Source organism: Corvus moneduloides, chromosome 2 (genome assembly GCF_009650955.1).
Source record: "Corvus moneduloides isolate bCorMon1 chromosome 2, bCorMon1.pri, whole genome shotgun sequence".
NCBI classification, from domain to species: domain Eukaryota; kingdom Metazoa; phylum Chordata; class Aves; order Passeriformes; family Corvidae; genus Corvus; species Corvus moneduloides.
Genome location: NC_045477.1, coordinates 119,264,555 through 119,287,855, shown reverse-complemented (window position 1 = coordinate 119,287,855; position 23,301 = coordinate 119,264,555). Strand labels below are relative to the sequence as shown.

The 23,301-nt window shown below is 42.3% G+C and overlaps 1 protein-coding gene across 1 annotated transcript in view; it reads right to left on the bottom strand.

Annotated features, from left to right (window-relative positions):
* Positions 1 to 210: 210 nt before the first annotated feature.
* Positions 211 to 23,301, bottom strand: part of PRDM15 (PR/SET domain 15) — a 34,745-nt gene continuing 11,654 nt past the window's right edge. The window contains 30 exon segments of the mRNA XM_032101075.1: positions 211 to 4,253; positions 4,256 to 4,369; positions 4,371 to 4,523; positions 5,001 to 5,186; positions 5,287 to 5,309; positions 5,558 to 5,615; positions 5,617 to 5,640; positions 6,779 to 6,858; positions 6,861 to 6,915; positions 6,917 to 6,954; positions 7,155 to 7,238; positions 7,747 to 7,807; positions 7,809 to 7,826; positions 7,828 to 7,880; positions 8,574 to 8,690; positions 9,306 to 9,327; positions 9,329 to 9,413; positions 9,827 to 9,981; positions 12,400 to 12,537; positions 12,922 to 12,980; positions 12,983 to 13,025; positions 13,027 to 13,053; positions 14,187 to 14,281; positions 15,436 to 15,603; positions 16,316 to 16,403; positions 17,165 to 17,259; positions 17,887 to 18,065; positions 19,123 to 19,258; positions 19,889 to 20,107; positions 20,871 to 20,969. Of these exon segments, the coding sequence (XP_031956966.1) occupies positions 4,044 to 4,253; positions 4,256 to 4,369; positions 4,371 to 4,523; positions 5,001 to 5,186; positions 5,287 to 5,309; positions 5,558 to 5,615; positions 5,617 to 5,640; positions 6,779 to 6,858; positions 6,861 to 6,915; positions 6,917 to 6,954; positions 7,155 to 7,238; positions 7,747 to 7,807; positions 7,809 to 7,826; positions 7,828 to 7,880; positions 8,574 to 8,690; positions 9,306 to 9,327; positions 9,329 to 9,413; positions 9,827 to 9,981; positions 12,400 to 12,537; positions 12,922 to 12,980; positions 12,983 to 13,025; positions 13,027 to 13,053; positions 14,187 to 14,281; positions 15,436 to 15,603; positions 16,316 to 16,403; positions 17,165 to 17,259; positions 17,887 to 18,065; positions 19,123 to 19,258; positions 19,889 to 20,107; positions 20,871 to 20,969 (2,882 nt within the window). The 3' untranslated portion in view covers positions 211 to 4,043.

The window sequence follows — 23,301 nt, the reverse complement described above, 5'->3', positions numbered from 1 at the left end:
ATCTCTTCTGCTTTCTGTTATTACCAGTAACAAGCCAGAGAATAAATAGTTTAGATGCTACCCCGTGCTTCTATAATTTGGGATGCCACAAAGTTCCACGAGATGAGGGTTAATCTTACTGCTTTGGGGGCAAATCTGCGAGGTTCAAAGGAAAAAATGTTTTGGTATCTAATTAAGGAACAGAAAAGAATAACACTGGCAGAGAAAGGGTTTTCTGTACCTCGATGCTCCTTTACTTCAGAGCCTGTGTGGCCACAGACATCAATTCAATTAAATATAGTCTTAGCAAAGAACAATGACAATACACAGAAACACCACACAACATCACATCCTTTGGCTCAAGTAATTCCAGTTTGTTGACTGAACTATTTGTTACGCAAAAAACCTCTGACAAACGTGGCTGAAAACATAAAACCATTCACATCCTACAGCTGAAAAGGCAGGGAAACAAATTGGCAGAGGAAATTTAGATGGCACATCCCTTATGGAGTAAGTTTTATTTCTTGTGCAGTTTGAAAACAGCATTAAGTTACAAACTTTGGTATTCACCTGGAAAAGGCTTAGCTGGGAGAGCTGCTTGTCCCAAGGGAAGCTCTGTCTGAAAAGGCAGCAATTTCCAAACATCTCCAAACAACAGAATTTGAAACAAAAGGCAAACAGAATAACTTGTTCTCAATTTTTTTTCTTTCATGGTGCAGCAACACCCAAGATACAGTTGTTTTCTCATAGGGATGTTAATAACAGTAGTAATAATAAAATCATGCTGGAGATGATGAGGCACCACAGCAAGGGCTGTGGTGAAAGTCACGGCTCCTGTCTCAAAGCAGTGCTCTGGGGAAGATCAGCTTTTAGAGAGCTTTCCTCGTGCCTGGCCTAACAAAAGCCTTTCCAGTGGTTATATTTTCCTCTCCTGAACATTATTTAAGGTAATTTTTACAGTAAGAACAATCACCCACTGGAACAACCTTCCCAGAGATTGTGTCACTGAAGGTTTTAAAGACGCAAGCTGACAGGATGCTGGTTAATGATGATTTTATGAATTCTATCACCCACCTACGCTCCATTTCCCCAAAAAAGGCCAGACCAGATCATCTTTGGAGGGGCCTCCCAGCCTGAGCTGTTCTATGATTTTGGGGATACTGAGAGACTGAAGAGGGACATTTCTATGTGACCACCAGCATGCAAGCAGTTACATGCAACTACTTACTGATCATTCTGTCTAAAATCACCTGGAATCAACCACTGCCAGAAAGGGCAAGAATCCTATCCCCTGGATGGGGATAGGGAGGCCAGGCAGCAAGGGAGGGATGCCAGACCCCCTAACAGTACAGAAACCCAGGGGATCACATTAGGATACAGAGATTTTGTGAAGCCAGAGAGGTCTCTAATGGTTGATTAACTCTGAGTGCAATTCTTATCAAACTGGAAATTATGTGTTAAAATGATACAGGTTGATTCAATTGCAGCACAAATGCCACTGTCAGTAGTATCAGCACAGAGGCAGATGGACTCTGCTAAGGCAAAAAACCTCTTCTTCCCAATTAAAAAGCTTAATCACCATTTACATGCATCTCAACAAACTTTGATCTTGTAGAAATCCTGTATTTACCACAACAACTCGACCTAGGAGCTCTCCATTTGCTTTCCTTCCCTTTTTTCCCCTCTCTCCATAGTACCCTGCCAAAAGATAATGTGCCTTTACCAATTAGGCACCAAACACAGGGGGAAAAAAAAAGTTTCAAGTACATAAACAATATATTTCATAAATAAAAACCTGGCTTCCTCTTGCCCAGTGGGTTTGGTGTGAAACAGAAGCATTTGTGGATAGGACAGGAGGAGAAACTGAACTAGCTCAAGCCAGTGGTGGGAATAATCCAGGAACTGTACTCAGGATATTGGGAGGCTAAAAAATTACAGGATCTCACAGTATTTGTGTGAGAAGTACCTAAGGAAGACAGAAGAGCGTAGGGAATGAAAAATTCTCTTCCCCACACAGCTGAAAGGTACCTCCTCTTTCTGATATGCATCCCTGTCCCATCAAATACTGGTGCCTCCCAGGTGCAACTATTTTATAGACTTTGTTGACTTTTAAATAAAAGTCGTTCTGCTCCTCTGACACACAAATCTGTCACCAGAAACCCCTTTCCTATCCATGTCCCTGCAGCTTTACACAGAACTTGGCATACCAAAGCCCTCTGGACCACAGCCATGGCACCAAGAAAACCATCAGAGGTTAATTTTAATGTACCAGACATTTATACTTTTGGGAGAATGTGTTTGTAGAGATCATAAGCAACCTTTAAGGGGTCAAGTAGTCCGTGTTAATAGAGACTTTCAAAGCTGAAGTCGTCCTACTCAAGTTTTCACTAAAACATAGAACTTTTTCATAAATACGATAGGCACAGACAGGATTTTTACAACCACCAATCCATCCTCCCTGTCAGACACAGCAGCTGCTTTATCCCTCTAGGAAAAAAAAACCCTTCAGCACAGTTCTGTGGCTCAGTCTGCTGCTGCACCAAAGGACCTTGTTCTCCAGCCACAGCTGGGTTTGCCCTCAGGATTCCAGGCAACAACATTATACATATATATATATGTATATATATATATATATACACATACATATATATATATTTATTCCTTTCTGCTATCAGCTCATTTTCCCTGTGGGAATAACACTATCTTCTCGACATGCAAAAGGCCAGACTGGCACATCCATGAGTGGAGAAATGGAATGGAAGGTGTGCTGGCAGCAAAGATGTGTCCGACCCAACCCACGATCTGCATCCCCAACAGTCATGCAAACCTCGCCCATTACACTGGGGCACACTGACTCCCCGTGGCAGGACACAGAATATGCTTCGGACATTCCTTTTTCTTGCACTTCACACAATCTTGTGTGTGGCTGTGAACTTTGGAAGTAAGTTTTTGGGAACAGAAGGAACAGAATCCACATGTTATTTCTGTGAGAAAGGGCAACACGGGGATGAAAAAATTAATGGATCGTATTGGCAACAGTGTTTTTCACACAAATACTCACCAGGAACACACAGTAAGTACAAAGGCTATATATATATATATATATGTGTATGTATATATATATAAAAAAGAATGCTTTCTCAAATGTTTATTACAACGATGAAATAAGTCTAATTGAAAAAAATTCACATCCTGAACTTCATCAAAGGGGACCGATTGCTCTTCAGGGTCTATTAGCTAAAAGCAAGATTGAAAGAGCAGGTTTGAAAAAATTACATAAAACTGTCTCACATTCTTCTTTCAGTTTGTAATTGGTTTGATTGGAACTGGACTAGAAGACCATAAAAGTTTGCTTCAGCTTTAGACCAGGTCTCCTGGCTCAAGTAGCACTAACACTGTGGGATGGGTACAGGGTTTTTCCATGACTAAAATGGAAATACTGGTAATATTTTCTTCCACACCACACTCATGCCCACCCCAAACCCCCAAATTCCACCTGGACTTTACCGATGTTTGTTAGATACAAGACCTAAAGAAGATAAGAAACAAAGACAATTCTTGTTTTGCCCCTTTGTGTCTTCACATTTCAGTCTCTACCAGCTGACCACAAGTACATTCCACCCACTGTGAACAAGATCTTCAGATGTCATTTCCAGACTTCGAAAGAAGTGACATGGTATGGCTTGAAAGGGTTTTTGTACATCACCAAGTGCTGTAAAATTTAGGATTTCCCTGCTTTGGTTAAGGTGTGTGATGATGCACCTGTCAAATCTCAATCTTACTGCACAACTGCAAGGGGCTACTAAATTTGTGGTGAGATTTTTTTTTTTGTTTGTTTTCCTTTCTGTTATTTTTAAGACAGTGCAAGGTCTAGAGACAGCGTGAGAATCTCAGACCAGGGTGTTGCAGGGCGATCTGCAATTTCAGCTTAAATTTCATTGTATAAAACATTTTCCCATCTCTGTTTGGTATCCAGCAAACAATCCTATTAGAAATGTTCCAAAGGTCTGTGTGGTTTTTTTGTCTCTGAGTACTGTCCATGCCAGCACTTTCCCAAGTATAAATTAGTAGCTGTACATCTGCTGCTGCTGCTCTGTCTGAACCGGCTGCTGGCCCGGCTGCTGCGGCGTGGCCGGCGCCGGGGGCTGCAGGACATCAGTCTGAGGCACTGACCTCCAGGCCAGCGGGTGCTGCTCTGTGATCTGGTTGCCCAGGGGAGCAATGGAGTTCACCAGGGTGGTCAGGTTTATGAAATGGGCCACGGACTGGGGGTTGGGGCGCCTCGGGGCTGCGGCGGGAGCTGAATGTCACTCTGGCGGTTGTGCAGCATGGCCGAGCCGCTGACGGTGTCGAAGGTGACGGTCAGGATGGAGTTGTCCAGCTGCAGCTGGGCGCTCCGGGGCGCTCAGGTGGCCCACGGCCACGGGCTGCAGGTTGGTGAACTGGGTACCAGCTGCCGTGGTGATGGGGGTGACGGTGATGTTGGTGAGCCCCACGGAGCTGGACGGGGCTGTGACGTTTGGGTCGCTGAGGGTCACCACGACCTGAGGAGAAACACAAAGGTAACCTCAGCCTTGTAGCTTTCCAAGCGACCACCAAAATCAGGGAAGTGCTGGTGGGCTCAGGCGATGCCAGCAGAGAAGTCCTACATTCCCATCTGTGCCTGAAACTTGGAATGTAACAGTTTCCACACACAGAAGAAAGATGGTGATGGGAGAGAGGGGATATGCAAGATTTAAAACAAGCAGCCAAATTAACTTTCAGTCTTTTAACCACAGCTTCAGCCAGTTACTTGAGAGCCAGCAAACAAGTTGATGCTAACACCAGAGGAAATGAAAACAAACAGGAGGAGCTTGGAGGTCCAACTTCACGGGTTTTTAAAGTCTCTATTCATCTTTGTGTTACCACAATTTGTCCAATCAGCTCCCAATGTTCCAAACACTCTTCTGTGATTTTTTTTTAACCAAAGGCAGGGTTATCCCTCTAATCAATGCACCCATCACCCTCCTCCTGCAGCTCACCTGTTGGATGCTCTGCACAGCTGAATTAGTCTCATCTCCAACATTCCCAGTGAATTCACCGTCCTTCTCTGTGTATTCACTGAAGGCAGGGTCCTCAGGCACTTGAGCTTCCTCCTCCTCCCCAGACTTTGTTTTCGTTTCTGGCCACGTTTGGGGAGTTTTTATGTGCTGCTTCCCTTCTGGTAGCTCACACCCTGTTCCAGGGCTAATTCCGGGCTGGAGCAAACATTTCCGAACAAAACATCAAGTCCTTTTGCTTAGTGAGTTCCAAGAAAGAGACAATCACCTGAAGCTGGTTTACTGTCAGTTCTCAAGAGGAGAAAACAAACTTTAGCAAAATCCTGACCCCAGGGATTGAGACCTCGCCCTGTAATTATGTTTTGCCAGCACCCCTGTGATACAACCAAGCAGATCAGCAGCTTGTGGCTGCTTGGACATGTTCCACTGGGCTGACTCTCTAAAAAAGCACATTCCTCACCCATCAGCCCACGCCCAGCTGTGCTATGTACCCAAAAAAGTGATGTCCCACCTCACCCTCCAGCAGGCCTGGAACCCACCTGAACAAATCCCAATTGAAGAGGCATCAATGGTCGTCGTCTCTGGCAGGGGCTCTAAAATCATCAATCCTCACTGAAAGGATCTGAGCACAAAGAGGTGTCAGCTGGAAAAGTGCAGCAGTGCAAACCACAGCCAAATAGCACAGCATTTCCCTAATAAACCCTGTCACCAAGCAAAAGTGATGTAATCTAACATTTTACACACACTATTTAAAAACAGGGAGTTAACTGTGGCTTTTTTTTTAAAATAACCTTTTGGCATATCATCTTTTCCTTTTTGCTGAAATCCAGCAAAAACGTGAACACAATAAAAGAACATGTCCATTTCATATTCTAGACAGAACACAACCCTCTGGGAAGTGATGAATTCTACAGAAAACAATGTGTTTGGAAAAAAAAAAAAGTATTATGTTAGCATTTCAATTTATAAACCTATCAACTGTGTCCTACTTCATTATTTTCAGATGCATCTACACAGCTCATCAAAGAATAGAGACAAATTGCCCTCTGGACTTCAGATATGTAGCTGCATTTTAAATCCCCAAATCAATAAGCAAAGCATTTTGTTGACTTCCTTCACAGTCATCATGATAAAACAGCAAAGCAATGCTAATGATAAATTGGTAGTTAAAAAAATAAAAGCAGCCTCAAAGGGAACAGGACAAGCCTTAGTCAAACCTAAACAAGAAATGCTGAGGAGAAATACAATAGCTATTCAGAAATTTAAAACACAGAAAAAAACCCCATTGGGGTCAGACAAAACATCCTCTAATCCAGATTCTCTCCAGTCGCATTCATCTTTTAATACTGAGAATAATTTTGTGTCATCAGCAGATGCTGCCATCACCTCTCTATTCACCACTCTTTCAGATCATTTCCGAATACAGAGAAACACAATGTGGAAAAAAGAATCCTTTATACTCACTAATGGATGGAGACAAAACATGAAAAAACATATATTTAAGCTGAGGCAGAAAAGGAAAAGAGATTTACATAATCAGAAGAACTTCATTTTTAGGGGACTGAGAATCAGATATATTTACTACTAAAACATAACACAGTGAAATGGCTGATTCAGTTAAGTCCATGTTTCACAGACACTATGTAAAACTGGAAAAAAAGAGAGAGAGGAAAACAAAGTAATTCTTTCCAAGTCACCGAAGACCATAAACATTCTTTAAAAAAAAAAAATTTCCACCATCCACCACACAAACTCCTCACCTCTGGGTGTTTACGCCTCATGTGTCGACTCATGGACGCCCTGGTAGAAACCTTTGTCCCACACAGCTGACAGCTCTGGCTTCCACCTTGTCATGGGTGAGCTGGATGTGCTTCTGCAGCATGTAATCAGTGACATAACTTCTTATCACACACTGAACACGTCCACTGTTTTCCTACTGGTGGCAGAAGGAAGGAAGGAAACCCAATGGATGAGCATCGTACTGCCAACACCTCACGAGAGGAACAATTTTATGTTTGGTAACAGGATGTGGAACACTAGTTCCAAGACTGGCCAGTCTAAAGCAAAATTAAGGAGGCAGAATTAAGGAGCAAAATTAAGGTATTTTTGCTGGATACTGTTTTTTAGGGGGTTTACCTGTATGGATCAACTTGTGAGTCTCCATTGTATTTCTCTCACTGAATGTCTTGCCACAGAGCTCACACATGAAATCTTTGATTCCTGCATGAAAAGCACATTTGGCACCTGTGAAAGCAGCCTAAAGCTATCTGGGACAATTCTGAGTCTCTTATTAGTAACATTAAAAAAAAAAAAACAACCCAGAAATCACAGACTAAAAAGGCAGAAGAAGCCCAGCCTCAGCAGCTGTTTTTATCTAAGTCATTCCACTATATCTGGCAGAAAATAAATCCAAGAGAAACTGATGTGGGGGGTAAAATTTTGTTCTAGGAAATGACAACCTGAATTTAAAACAAACCCAGCACTTCTAGACCTACCCTAGACCGAAAACCTAAAAAAAAAAGCGAAACTTGAAACCAACTAAATTGCATTTATTTGCAGAACAAGTGGTCCTGGCTGAGGACAGACAAAAATCTCACTTTTCAAAGAGCAGAATATGCATATTTTATTAGTTTTTTCTCATACTTTCTGACTGTTCTATGTAAGGAATTCTCATAGGAGGCATTTAACTGATGCAGTGCAACTTTTGTCCATCTTTGGAGTCCCTCACCTGTGTGTCTCTTGTAATGCTTCAGCATGTTGACTTCTGTGCAAATTTTTCGGTGACATTCCCTTGCACTCGTATTCCTTAGATCCCTTTGTGAAGCTTCATGTGGTGACGAAGGGCATGTTTTGTCTTCATTCCTGTGCAACAGCAGGTACAGGACACTTAGCCCATCACTCCCACCTTCAGGGGAGAAACTCAGGCTCATGTTTGTTAACCAACAGCTCTATTTTATATGTGCTGCAAGTCCACAGTTGTGTATTTTTAATTGTCTACGTAAGCAGTGCACATTTATCATTTATTTATTTTAATTCCAGAAAAAAGCTCTGGTAAAATCTGGAGTAACCACTGACAGAGAAGCAAAACAGCAGGGACAAGCAAAGATAAAACATCCTTAGAAGTGTCAGATTGACTACTGCCTTTCACTAAAATACCAGCTCAGATTTGTTCAAGTTATAACATGAGCAATTAAAAAAGTCAAAGCGACTTTTAAGGCTCTTACAGAGAGAAATTACTCTACTTCTTAAGCCTGAAAACAGACCAGAATGAAAAAACATCAACCTGCATTCACTTTTGTGCTGCAAATCAGGCATTCCTCAACCTGACAGAAGCAAATGCTGCTAAAATCAGTGCTGTCTTACAGGCCATGAACCAAACTGTAAGAAATTAGGGCAGCTCATGCAACCATAATGGCTCCTGATTAATAGTTTCCACCTCTCAAAATGCAGGATTTACAGCACTGCCACTACTCTCAGCATTGGAAGTTGTTTTAATTCAGATATTCACCTGCTACTCAGTATCACAAGGAATGGAAAACAAGGCATCAGACATACCTTTGCCACATTCTGCACACAAGTATTCTCGGATATTATCATGGACTCGCATATGTCTTTAACATGTCTTTTCTAGCAAATGATTTGCACATTGCTCACAAGCATGACTTTTTACACCTTGAAAATAAATTTAAAGACAACGTAAACAAAAAAAAGATGTTAATGAGTAATGTGCATCTCCTAAAAAAATTGATTAAAGAGGTGAATTAGAGGGCAAACAGCCCACCTGTGCTGACAACCACACTTTTCATGCATATTGTAGCCCAAACTAAATTAGAAGACTTCGAAGAGAGAAAAAAATGGCTTTCTGTGTGAGAAGAAGAAAAGATAAAGCCTGAGGTAAGAGAAGACTAAATAGCATGAAATAGTAATGAGCTGTTAAAAATGATTTGCAGTAGCAGGTTTCAGCCTGTGTAATGGTGAGAAGGTGGCATGGATAAGAATTTGGGGAAGAACGAATACAGGGGATTAGGTGAATCCTGCAACATATTAACTAGGAATTTGGATTGTGGTGTGCCAGATCTAATCTCTTCATTAATATTACCTGCTTTAGATATCTGGTTTACTCTAAAAAGCATAAATATAATATTTACCATATATATATTATCTATCTGTAACTTAGAGTTGAAAATTCTCTAGCAAAAAAAAAAAAAAAAATAAAAGGGAAAGCAACTGGCAACAGAAATTTTTCTTTAGTATTGATAATTATTAAAGAAAGGACAACATTTTTACCTGTATGTATAAGCTTATGTCGTTTCCAGATTTTCCTATACTGTTAAAAATCCTCCACAAATTTCACATGATGGATGTATCTGAAACCAGAGACCAAAAACTGTAATTCTTTTCTTGAGGCAGAGGTGATTCTCAGGCATCTCTGCCACCAAGTGTATTTCATGTGCTAATACTAATGACTATAAAAGTTCCTTGAACTGTACATTTTTCAACCGAGCCATAAGAAATGCCTGAGCTTGGAGCAGTCTGGCATTGCTATACACTCAAATTTTTTTAAAAAACATTTATTAAAAATCATTGATTTGTACTTTGCAAAGCCAAACCAGGGGGCTGTAGACTCATCATCTGTGTGTAAGCCAATCGACTAGTGACAACGCATTTCAAGCTTTTAATAAACATTTTAACCCCCATTACACAGCTATTTAGTTACAGCCAAATTCTCTAAAATACCCCAGCTGGCAGAGCCATTAAAACTCCAAAAAGACAGCTCTTCTGAGATGGAACAAGTCTTACTTCTGCACGTTGGGGTCGGCAGGTTCTCCCTGTGGATGACCATGTGCGCGTGGTACGTGGCCTTCAAGCGAAGCGCCGGTTTGCAGATGCTGCAGCCATAACCCTTCTCCTTGTGCACGTCCATGATGTGCTTCAGGTACTCCTTCCCTCTGCCAAAGGTCAGCTGGGGAATGAACCAATAGTGAATGGAAGGGGGAAAAAAAACCCCTCGGGCACAGCAATGAGCAGGTAACACGATGCAGGATCTCAAGCAGACATAAATATCCCTGTACCACTAAAGAAAGAATCCTGTGTGCCACTGGATGAAGAATCTGTGAGAGCTGGATTTAGGTTCTGAAACTCTTTGAACGTGTTCAAGCATGCTGCTACAGGACATCAATTCACTCTTTTCTCTAGCTGGAGATGGTATCTCCACTTCTGCACAAGAAGAGGACCTCAAGCTGTTCGTGCACTGAGGAACAGCCTTGAGGGAGAGCCATGTTTAACCTCCACCAGCTCACCTTGAGTACTGTGAGCAGTTTTGATCACCACAATATAAAGAAGATATTCAACTATTAAAGTGTCCAGAGGGGAGCTACAAAGATGGTGAAGGGCCTTGAGGGGAAGCTATATGGGAGTGGCCAAGGGCACTTGGTCTGTTCAGCCCTGGAGAAGACTGAGGGGAGGACCTCACTGCAGTCACAACTTCCTCATGAGGGGAAGAGAAGGGGCAGGCACTGATCTCTGCTCTGTGGTGACAGTGACAGGACCCAAGGGAATGGCCTGAGGTTGTGTCAGTGGGAGGTTTAGGGCTGGATATCAGGAAAAGTGCTTTCCCAGAGGGGTGGCTGGGCACTGAACAGGCTCCCAGGGCAGTGGTCACAGCATCAGCCTGACAGAGCTCAAAGAGTGTTTGGACAGTGCTCTTGGACACATGGTGGACTCTTGGGGATGGGTTCTGTGCAGGGCCAGGAGTTGGACATGATGCACTTTGAGGATCCTTCCTGCTCAGAGTATTCTGTGGTAACAAGGATGTCACGGAGAAATGTCTGCTGGGCTCTAGGAGCATGGTGAGCTCCTGTCTGCACCGTCAGCTTTGGCAGCAGCTCCAGAAGGGTTGGAATTTCCAGGCACTGCAGGGCAGTGACTCTGGCTCAGCTTCTAGAAGTGCTGAAGCTACGACAGACAGGTGCTGCACTACTGGAGCTCCAGATGTGCACATCCAGATGTGCTCCAGCATATACCATATATGCTCCAGCATGTCAGGGTGAAGTGCCATAATGACATGAACCTCTTGCTGCCAGTTTTGGAAACCAATCAGGTATTCTGACAGCACTGTACAGCTTGGTGAAGATGTACTTTGAGACCAGAAAAAAAATAGATTTTTAAGAGCTCAGAAGAGAGATTTCTCCAAGTCTTATCTGTATATTGTTCTGCTTTTGGCTGTTCAGTGTCCCCATCTTCTCACATCAAATCCCATTTCCCACAGCTGTTCCCTTACACAATTTACTTCACAAACACCTGCAAAAGCACTAAAAAACCCCCAACTTCCAAAAAGATCTTTCTGATTTGAATGGCTCAACTGCCCCCACCTGGAAGCACACAATTTACATAGGTTTATGTACCCATGAAGTGTCAGGCAGGAAATCAGCACAGTGAAAGCAAGCACATAATTAACAGCTGTGACACCACACCTTCTCATGTTTACTGACATAAGCTTAAAAATCAGTTTGCACTTAAAACCAGCCTCTCAGATAAGAACAGAAAACTGAAATATTATTATCCCCAGGTCTTAAAATGAAGATAGAGTAAGAACTTTCAAGCACATTTAAGTCTGAGCTGTGAAATAAGCTCTGATTTCCAGGGGTCAGTTTCAGTGGCTAAACTACCAAAAATTCCCCTGTCCCTGTGTCAGTTTTGCTGTTCTCACTGACTGGTTTTGCACCCACCTGCCCCAGCCCAGTGTGCTCACCCAGAAAGGGCACAGAGTCCTTAAGGACTCTGTTATTCTTTACAAACTGGCAAAAGCCACGCAGTGAGAGGTTTAAAAAGTCTTCCCCTCTCAGCTGACAACTGAGTAAATTATGTTCCAGCAGCACTTCCAACACCATCCTGTTAGTAACAGAGTAGGGCAAGAAAAAGCAGTCACACTGGGCATAAAGGAGCAGCCTTACTCCTCCAAACTGGAGATCCACTAGAGGACCATCTGGTCTCATAAAAATTAATCCTTTTGTGGACTCTATCAATCAGAAATACTGTAACCATTTTAAGTTTGCAGATAATCAAAAGGTAGTCCAAGATGTGAGTGTTCCTTTACTGATCCTTCCTCCAGTTTTGCTTGATTTCTTCCACACAGGAAAGTGAATGTATCTGTCCTTCTTTTTTTAAGTGTCTAGCATCCTCCTAACTGGGTAACACCCTCAATTCTTATGGAATAGCCCCAGTTCACAGATTAGAGGTAACAGCACTACAGAAGACAGCAGACCTGTGGACGGACTTCCCTTTGAGAGCCCTTAATGTTATTTAAAATTCTGAATGATTTACAGACCCTCCACTCCCTCCCCCATCCCAAACAAGTTAATTTGAAAGTATTTAAAGCTACCTGGCACCTTTTGCAGCTATACTTGTGAGGCTCTGAATCTGCACTTTTCATCAGAGTTGTCATCCGTTTTCCCTCTGATGAGATTCCAATTTTACCAATGAACTCTTCCCTCTGGTGATCATCCATTAGGGCTATGTCCTGTGTAAAGTGGGAAAGAATATTTCGTTTAATAGATTAAACTTCTTCAGAAGGTAATACCTGGTCACCTTTTGTTGCCATGCAGACTGCTTTGCACTAACTGCTGTAATATTATTTATTTAAAATATCCTCCTGCCTCATTCAAGCCAGAGTTTCTCTGTCCAGGACCACACAAGAAATAACTGTTTATTCAAACAACTAATATTAATTTGTCTGCATATAAAAGGAACTTTAATGTAAAGAGACTCAGTTGGTACAATATTACATCTATAAAAGCATCTTTATGAGCACCACTGAGCGATACAATTCCCCTTTAATTTAATTCCTTACAATTCAGTGTTGTCAAAACAATCTGCCTTTACTAATTGATTATTAACAGAATACCTTAAAATGGACATGAATGTGATCTCTCAACACATCCACCCTGAAAAATTTACGCCCACGATCTCACACGTGTATTTCTTGTCTCCATGTGTTAGAAGGTGTTTTGTTCATATTGCTCCTACATGAAAACACCTAAAAGGAAAAGAGAAGGAAGGAAAGATTTTTGGATCATGTCCAGCATGGCTACAGCTCTTTGTAACTTATCCAATGGACCAGCACAGAACACACTGACTGTCTTTTTTATTAATTCTGGCCAGAAACACGCAGGAGCTCCTGTTAACCAGCCAGCAGTCTGCCTCGAAACTGCTGGCATGGCAAAAGCCAGGGGCACCAGTTCCAAGGAAACTGACTGAAACTGGCCATTCATGAGGGGTGGACTTCCAAAAAAGCTGCACCAGAATTACACAGGGCAAGAATTTGGAATATTTAGACTGTGTTTTTTGAATCATGAATGTTCCATCTATCTCTAAAAGATAAAGCCACAAAATCTACCTTGACTGAAATGAAACATATCCAAAGCATCAAAACCAGAGGTCTACACAGCAGCTTAAGAGTTCTTGAGTACCTTTTGCACCATGAATCATGAAACATTTATAAAGTCACAAGTTAAACCCACACTCCTTGTGACAACAATGACTTAAGATCATGAGTGCTGAACATCCAAATGCAACTGTGTCATGACCTACACCATGAATTCACTTTTATTCCCCATGGAAAAAGGATTTTCCAATGCACACAGTCAGTTCCAGCTGCTTACAACCACCCAGAAAAACTCCACTTTAAATAACATAAGCCATGAGATTCCACTGACACACACAGTGGCCATGTGACACTCTACATTGTGCTGCATGTCCTCAGAAAAGTTCAAGCCTGAAATGCACTTTCATCTTTGTCCTAACAGCTCCCACCATCCATGGCCACAGTGGGCCTGGATAAATAATAGAGCTACAGGTGTCTGAAGAGGAATGTCTTGACTGGACTCCACACCCTCCCTGGGCAGCTGTTCCAGAGCTCTGCCACCCTCAACGTGAGGAATTTCTTCCCCATGTTGAGGTGGAACTTCTTGTGTTTTATTTTGTGGCCACTGCTCCTCGTGCTGTTGCTGGGCACCACCAAAAAGAGCCTGGCACCATCCTCTGACACCCCTTGGAGATATTTAAATGTATGGATGGATCCCCTCACTCTTCTCCTCTCTAGACTGAACTGCAGCACCCCTGGAGCTACAATGCAGAGCCTCTCATGGCCCAGCTGGCACAAGCTCATACCTTCCCACACACAGGGCACCCCGAGGGCTCCTTCTTGTAGCGAACCATGTTCTCCGTGCTGTGCTCAAAGTCTTCTCTCTTCACACGCCTCACCCCTTAACACAACAGTCCCCATCAAAAAAAACAAAACAAGAAATAAACCATGGCTTTCCACTCCAGTCTGCAGGCCTTTTCAGGAGGAGACTGGGAAGAAGAGTGAAACACTGGGAAGGGCCTCAATGCAGGGTTTAATTGCTAATGAAAGGGTGGTTTCTAAATTAAAAGAGTGTTTTGAGATTGCAGAAGCAGTCTGCCAAAGTGATGTATTACAACTTACTGGTTATTAAACCAACTGTCAAGTGTCTGAAGACACTTTTTTCAAAAACATTTTTGTCAACACCAGGAAACAGGCAGATCTAGTAGGCCTTGGCACTTCAATCTGGTATGTGGCCCAGAAATTCACCCTCACTGAGAAGGAGAGGAGAGGGAGTCTCTAAGGAGAGATACAACCATCCAGCATCAGCTTTAATGCTCAGAGAGGATTTCAGACCTCTTTCTCTGCTACTTCCAGGAGGGCAGAGGGCTCCAGCTCCTCTGTGACAGCTAAAAATGAGACACTGCCAGTGTCATACAACCCCCTGTCCTCTGGCTCTCCTCTGGTTCATGACACAAATTAGACAATCTGGCTGTGTTTTTTAAAATCACCTTTGGTTTTATCATCTAGATCACTAAAGGCATTCTAATACATATTTACCATCTACCAACTTTTTCCAGTCTTTGAGTACCTGTAACATACTTAGATGCTTGAGATTTTGAACAGTAAACTTTCATAATCTCATTTTCATGTATTTTCAAGTGTTTCAAAGACAGCATTCTACTGACACTATATTTATATAGTAGTCACTCTCAGCTGTACATGGCAAGTTAACTCTCTGCCTTCAGATTTTCAAGCTGCTACATAATATTTTGAAACAGAAAGAATAGATTGCAAAGAAAGAAAAATACATAATTAAAATCACCCAGTCTGAACTGATGCATAATAAGCCATGCAGCTTTCACATGACTGTTAGTAGCACTGGATCCACTACTGATATTTTTCATAAATGTCACATTTTGCTGAAACTTCCAACTCTTGATCAGGTAACTGATAATAATAATAATAAGACAGCTACCATCCAGAAGAATCTAAGGCACACACTCATTTCCTTAACCTGCCCACCTCTACTGCTGTTTCAAGAGTAATAATTAGGTTGATCTGCAGTAAATTTACCTTCCAAGTGCCGTCTTTGATGGTCCAGCATGACATCCTTCCTGTAAAACATCTTATTGCAGATCTCACATGCAAACTTCTTATCCCCGTGCTTCTTCTTGTGTTTCGAAAGGTTGCTGTTTGTAGAGAAGAATCTGAAACACATCTCACACTGGAATGTCTTGTCATCTGCAAGCAAGAGAAACCATGCAGCTCTTTACAGCTGAAAACAGGCTTTGTATGTTTGTGAGACAGGTGGTTCTTTCGTTGGATCTGGGTTTTAACATGTACTCCATCACTATGCTCTAAGGGCAATTACCTGGGTGATTCTGGACTGAACATTATTGGGGGGCATAGAAGTAACCAGGATGTCATTTTCTGAGCATAAAATCACTCAGCATAAATAATATGAGTAACCACAAGGGATGGCTATGGGAGAACAGGCAGGTTGTAGTGATACTAAGAAAAAAAACATTTAGAGACTACTGCAAGTATAAAGCAGGAGAAAGCTGGAGAAAACTGTAATCCCTGAAAACTGCAAACTATCAATAGTACTGGTCCCCTTTCCAGTTCCTCTGTTTCAGAGGAATGAGGAGGAACTTAGTTTCAGGGGAAAAAATTAAACAGAGATGATGACAGAGTATCTGTGAACAAAGGAAACACCAGTGAGGATATTACACAGGTGAGCAGGAGATACTAAAAAAACCCAATTCTTAAGTGGATGTGTTGCTCTACAGATGACTGGTTACACTTTTCTGATCAAAAAACCAGATTGGTTCTTGTGATGATGACAAAACCCTAAATCCCTACTCCCCTTCTGTAGTTTCTCTGCTGAGATGGATTTGGGGACAGCTTCCCAGAATGGAGCAGAGATGCCACAGGAACAGTTCTCCATTCTCACCTGTCCTGCAGTTGTGGAATTCCAACGCACTCTCTATCCGAAAGGCCTTTTCACACGTGGTGCACTTGTATCTGTACTCACTGTCCACCTGCAGGTCACAAATAGGAGAAGTCACCTCTGACAGAGAAATTCTAAACCTCAAATACCGTTTCTGTTTTCTGTCCTTTCCAATTTCTATTTCTTCAAGAGGGCATTTAACCACACAGTGGTGCAAAATTCTGATGCTGTATCATCCTGCCATGTGAGCTACAAAAGAACCCCTAAGGCCATGCACCTGTGTGGATATAACAGCTTTCCTGATATTCCCCTGGTCCAACACAGAACGTTTGAGAAGGAAGATGTGATCTGACTCATCTTCCAGAAGAGATGGCAGCAATCTGAGAGTTAAGGACCCTGGTGCCAAGCAACAATGGGAATCTTCACTAATAAGGTGCCACTACAGGTGTGTTTAATATTTCTATGGCAGCAGCATTGAAAGGCAGAGTTCACACATTAAAGGAACAATAGGTGGGGAGAAACGAAACAGGACAAGCAAACAAGACTGGAACAACCCTATCTGGCAGCATAACTCAAGTCAGATCTCACCTCTGTATCATGCAGGTCCAGCTAATTCCAGCTTGTCTTGCTGGAAGTGATGCCTGAAAGCAGTTTTCTACAGGAAAAGGGCTTGCATATGCTCAAAAGCACATTTCAAATTCATCAATTATTCTAAGATGTTACCACTCCCTCTCTGTCCTTTGTCACTCACATGCGATACCTGCTCACATGGAGCTGCCCAGCTCACACCTGGAATCTCACTGTGCCTTTCCACATAAACCCTGCAAGAGCCTGAGAGCCCCTTGCACTCACTTCGTTCCTGCTGTGCTTGTATGAAACGTGCTGCTTCAAGCTCTCCTTCCTGCTGAACAGCTTTGCACATTCCTCACATTTAAACAGTTTGTCACCTGAGGGGATCAACCAAGATGAAAGGGAAGTAGTCAGTGATTGATAATAACCAACTCCAGGCAAGACAGCGGAAACCAAAGCACAAGCAACTGCAAACAAACAGGCTAGTGATGAAAAATTTAGTAATTCAGGAGATCTAAGTTGTGGATTTTAACCATTTCCAACAATTTTGGTTTAGTTCCCCCACCCTTTTTTCAGTGATGATTGTTCATGGAACCCTTACAATAGGACACAGACCCCTGGAATTGCAGATCACAGGTGGAAAAACTCTCAGCTGACATTCACGCAGCTATGTCACCCATGTGCCTGTGAAGGTGGGGGTGATATTTATGTATATATTCAAAGGCAGTAAGAGCTTTGGAAAAAACATCACATCCTTGCCCTCATTTAAAAGATGTACCTAATTCAAATTTTAAATACTTTTAACTTCAATTTTGCACTACTGTCTTCTCATGCTTTGGTCTGAAAAATTAAAATAGTTTCCTAGAGAGAGTTAAAAGAAAGAAAAAGCAAACCAGCTCTCTTATAAATATGTATCCCAATACCTAAAACGAGCCCTGCTGTTTAACTCAAAGGTGAAACCAAGACACAAAATCAATGCCCAGGCAAGGGAAAAGCCAACCCACCGTGAGAACGGATGTGCCTGCTGAGGTTGCTGCTGTTCTGGAAGATCTTACTGCAGATGCTGCACTGATAGACCCTCTTGTGCTCCCCCAGCTGCTTTATCAGCTTCCGCCGAATTCCGTGTCTACTGGAGAGAATTAAACTTCTTTTGAGGGACATGGTGTTTTGGTGATGAACAAACCTACTGGATTAGAGAAAAAGGCAGGGACTGAAAGCTATCCCACAGGTTGCAACAGAGTACCACCAGCTGGCAAAAGCTAGAGGAGTGCTCAGCTCAGCTCCTGGCAGGAGGGAGGGGGCCTGGATGGAGCTGCCCCAGCTCCAAGGTGCCCCCCTGGCCACCCTCTGGAAGCTGCAGATGTCACTCCCTCCAAATTATCTTCACCCAGCACCAGCAAAGCAAAAAGCAGCAGCAGAGATTCTCTTTGCAGGCCCCTCAGAGGAACAGAAAGGATCCATTTTGCTCATCCTCTGAAAACATCAGCACTATCTCAGCTTAGGAAGTTTGGCAGCCCCCACATAAAAAGTGTATTTGAGCAGAGGGCAGCAGGGTGCCAAGAAGCACTGTGCCATTTCCCAGCACAACCACCTGCTGAAATGCCTTTTTGATGGCTCTGTGTCTGCTAAGGACTTCAATATATACCATTACTAGCTAATTCTGAAAAATTGAGGGGTCTATTATACAAAAAAAAAATTCAAAAGGCCAATTTTACCAAGACAAAAAGGCATAAAAGGATCTGAATTAATCAAGTGATACTTAAGAGTCTCCCTGAGGTTCTGTTATATTGAAGTTTTCCCCTCCCACTGCTCTAAATCTGAAGTATCACGTGCAAAATCAACATGAAGTCATTCATGAGCTAAGATGACAAGCAAGACTGAATAATAATAATGATTAATATATTCTGAAAGAACAAATCTCTTTGCCTGTCTTATCACTAACATTCAATGGGAGTAAATTTCACCTTGCAGCTGCAGGAGCCTTTTGGAAACACATTGAATAAAAGCAGTAACACGATGAACAAAGAAATTTTCATTTATGTTATGTTCCAAAATCCTACCACCGTCTTCCAGTGTACAAGTGGCACTCAAAACCACCTCTTGTAGCAGCAGCAGCAGCAGCACACAGTTTTATGCTGGTAGAAAAGAGCATCTGTGGGCCCAGAAGTCAAGCAGAACTGTTGCATGCTACATCATCTTAGCTACAACTTAGAGGAAATTCTGCATCCCAGAACACTTACTTTGTCACTGAGCTGATGCTGTTTGTGGTGCTGGGCATCTTTCCTAAAACCAAATCCATAATCCTCTCTTCTGGAGCTGGAAGCAGGGCCACCTCTTCTGGAGGGACCTCAGTGACAGCGTCAGCCACGCGTTCCACTGCAAACACACCACAGAAATAAACAGAGCAGAAATGTGGACAGCTGGAAGTAAAACCTCAACCTAAAAAATGCAGAATTTGTAATAAGATGTGGCACTGGACAAATTAATTGTCCACAAACACATTCAAAGAAATCATTGAACAGTGTGGGTTGGAAGGGACTCTTAGAAGTCATCTAATCCAACCCCCTGCCTTGGGCAGGGACATCTCATGTTTTTGTAACTTCTTACCTTTCCAAGCTATTACTGAAGGGTCTGTTGACCATGAATCATGGAATTTCCTATTAGACCATCCCTTCAAGGAAGGTAAGGCCCTTTCTAGACTAAAATTAAGGTAGAGAGAGAAAGATTTGTCCTTTTGAGAGGAAGGATGCTTCCTCTCCTGTTCCTTCTTGCAGGTCTCATAACCACTCACAGGAGAATGCAGGTGATCTGAGTGAAGGTGTTGCAACACCTACAGCAGAAAGGCCCCCAGAAATAATTAACAAAACTTGTGAATTGGCAGCTTTAGTGATCTAACTAAAATCCTCCATCTTGTCTCTCTGCTGCTTTTTAGGCCTTTCTGCAAAGCCATCGACACGGATGTGTAAGTGGATGTATTGCTTAGCATTTTCTAGATTTATGTTTTACCTTTCTCTTCATCAATGACAAGAGGTGGTTCTACTTTTGCTGTTTTGGCCTTTCTTCCCCTCTTGGCCTTTCTCCTTGAGTCTGTGCTGGCACTGGCTTCATCACTTGCCACCTGTTGATCTGCTGGTGCAGCCTCTGCTGCTTTCTCTGCTTTCTCAGCATCATTTTGGCTGCCGGGGGGGGCACCTTTGGCTTGTTCCAGGTGACTCAGCAAGTGCTCTGGGTGGATGGAAAGAACAGAAGAAAAGAAGAAAAAGGAAGAAATTATCCTCAAAATGCTCAAATGGAAACAGCTGAAGCTCATCTATCAGGTCCATCTCACTTTGCAGAGACTTACTTCAAATTATTTCAAAAGCAGTCACAGTAACTTCACAAATCAAAGCATACAGTTTATTAAACAGTCATAAGAGATTTGTTGATACCACAGTAAGAAGTTTGTGTTTCTAATAATGGGTACATTTTTCCAAATGCCCAAGTTATTTACCGACCTAAGTCCCCTTTTCAAAAATGATTCATCAAATGGCCAAAGCTTCTAAATAATTTTAAATTCTTCTGAAAACTGCATAAAATAGCTGTGAAAGAAATGCAGAAAAACATATGTACTTCATTACCTTGACTTAATCTGTGCCACAAATACCAGATGGACAGTATCACAAAGTATGATCTGGCATCACTGACCTTTACACTGCTCATGCTCCCTGTCCTTTATTTTCCTGACAGTCACATCCTCCCCTAGATCACAGTTTTATTTCTTGTAGCTTCAACACTACAGTTGTTTGTCCAGAGACTGAATGCTGCCATGCTCAAAACATCCAAAATATCCCTGTTCTACCTTCCCTACTACTCCTTTCCTTAAAGGAACACGGAATTTAAAACTTCCATCTTGCTGCACCATGGATGGTGCCTGGCTTCACAGCTGTGGAAGAGCAGAACTCTGCTGATGATTCTCAGTGCTCTCCCACGAGTTTCTAGCACTTCCTACCTGTCAGCAGCTGGGGCTCTTGGAAAGCAGATGAACACACTTTACACGTCCACTGGTTGGGCTTTGCTTCTGCTGTTCCACTGCCTTCTGGAGTGTTCACTAAATCACAACAAGAAATACTGAAAAGCTTTGAAAATGGGAAGGTGGTAAACCCCTGTAGCTTTGTTTGTCTTGCAATAACTCCCTGAGTATCACAAGGTACAATTTAAGCAGCAAGAGGCCCTTGGGGGGCAGCTGGGACCACTTCAGGATTTTCCAAACATGAAGAGTTGAAACATCAGAAGATAAAAATGATGCCAGGAGAGAGTATCAATGATCTTGTAAAGTCCTGAGGGTCCCTTTATCACTTTCTAAAGAACTGTGCTCCTAAAAGGCATGACATAAAGCAATTTTTAGCACCTTTAAAACCAGAGTTACCAGTCTTCTTCTAGGTTAGCTGAGGACAGAAGCAGGAGAAGCCTCCTTGCTCTCTGTGAAGGGCATTGCAGAGCAAGAACATTTGGATTAATGGAAGTAAGGGTGAGGACAATGAAAACCCGGGTTTGAGCAGTTTCATTAATTTGATGTGCTATGAAATGACCATATTGATACTTTAATTAACACATCAACTCAAGAAAGGTATAGAAAATGAAGAAATTAGGGCAAAAATGGCACTGGAATAAAGAAAATAAAATGGGAAAAGTCACTCTGTTCACAGTCCTCTGTATTTCAGTCCTTAGATGGTATCTTTGGATTTGTCAAGAGGATCTGATAAATCTGGACTGATTCAGATACTTTTTTGGCACACAAAAAGTTGAATATTCCACAGTATACCAGACTCTTCTTCCAGAGGAGGATGACATTCAAGTCAGGGTAAGTGAATGGCAGCACAGGGAATTCAAATTGTGCCTCAGTTTCTGCCACACATTTCCTGGATGATCATTACATGTCAGTTCAACTCTCTCTGCCTGAGGACCCCATCTATAAAGGGACAGTAAAGTTCTTCCTTCTTTTCAGTGTAGGCTCTTAAACCAAAATAAAAGATTCTCTGAGGCAGAGGTTGTTTCCTGCTACAAGATACATTCAACACTCTGCACTACAGAGGTGTGATCTCAGCCACGCTGCAATAAATAAATAAATAAGAAATGACTTGGCAATGCAGCAACAGAAATTCCTTCTTCACAGGCTACATAAAGTACTTCTTGAGGGCTCTGTCCAGGAGGACAAAAGCAGCAAACCAAGATTCTGTGTAAGTTAATTGTCCCTGACTCTGCACTTCCCTTGCTCCTTGCACTGGTTGGACAGGAAGAGTCAGGTCCTTTTTAAGTTCCCACTTCCTCAGGCTTCCAGGGCAGCTGCAGGGCAACCTGGCTGACTTGGAACCACACATCTGACAGCTGGCAACTGCTTGGTATGACTTGAGGTAAACAGAATCAAAAGAAGAAAATTTTGTTTCGGAAGCACCAAAACACTACATCAGTGGGAACACTTCAGGGTTCCCAAAATATAATAGGCAGCATTTTGTTTCTAATGAAGTTGGGCCTTTCAGGCAATAGGGTGAAGGATGTAGGAGGGGCTGCTCCAATTCTTCATGGTTTACCCCCCAAAAAATCAATAATGCCAAATTGAAAGCCAACTCTCCAGTCAACTTCACAGTTCAGCTGTGACAGAATCCAAGCTGACAAACGGCTCCTCTGATGAATTGTTCTGTACACATCTCCAACAACTCCCCTCCTCTCCTCCTGGCTACCTTTACTACCAGTAAGCAAAATTTAAGAAAATAACCTCTTAAAGAGCAGACTCAGAATGGTTTTCTTTTGATCCTGTGTACTCTTGAGTGTACTTTTTGTACACACTTGGTGTTAAGTGGGTTCTTAATTTTCCTGTTCCACTTAGCAGAGACCAGGTGGGGGGAGCACTGCTTTGTAATGAATCCTTGGGACAGAGCTCCTATGACACTACCAGGTACTTCCTCAGCCATAGGTGCTTTGCCAAGAGGATATGTATTGCTTCTAAGTTTATTTAGATTTGAGTTTCTGTAATCTAGAACAGTCTGAACTCTAACAGTGGCATATACTGTGGTATTATTGTAATTTGGGGATGGCCAGTGTTCTTGCCATTTCCAAACATTTACCCACAGTCTCATGTTTTCTTCTAGAACCTGGCCTGATCATTTGAATTACTACACTTTGCTCAAGAAGAATGAAGATTTTCTTTGGAATTGCCCCCACCCTAACACTAACCACCCTTAAAGTCAGGAGAACTTGTGGTTTTCATGAAAATCATCTGCCTAAAAGTTTATTGGCCCCTCTGTGACTTTTTAACCTGTATATGTACTTTAAACACTGTGCCCATGAAAACAAAAATCCAGGCTTTCAAATCCTCTCTAAATCAGTATTTGCCAAAAGTTATTTATCCATAATACATGTGTAGAAGTGTTACACCTAACAGA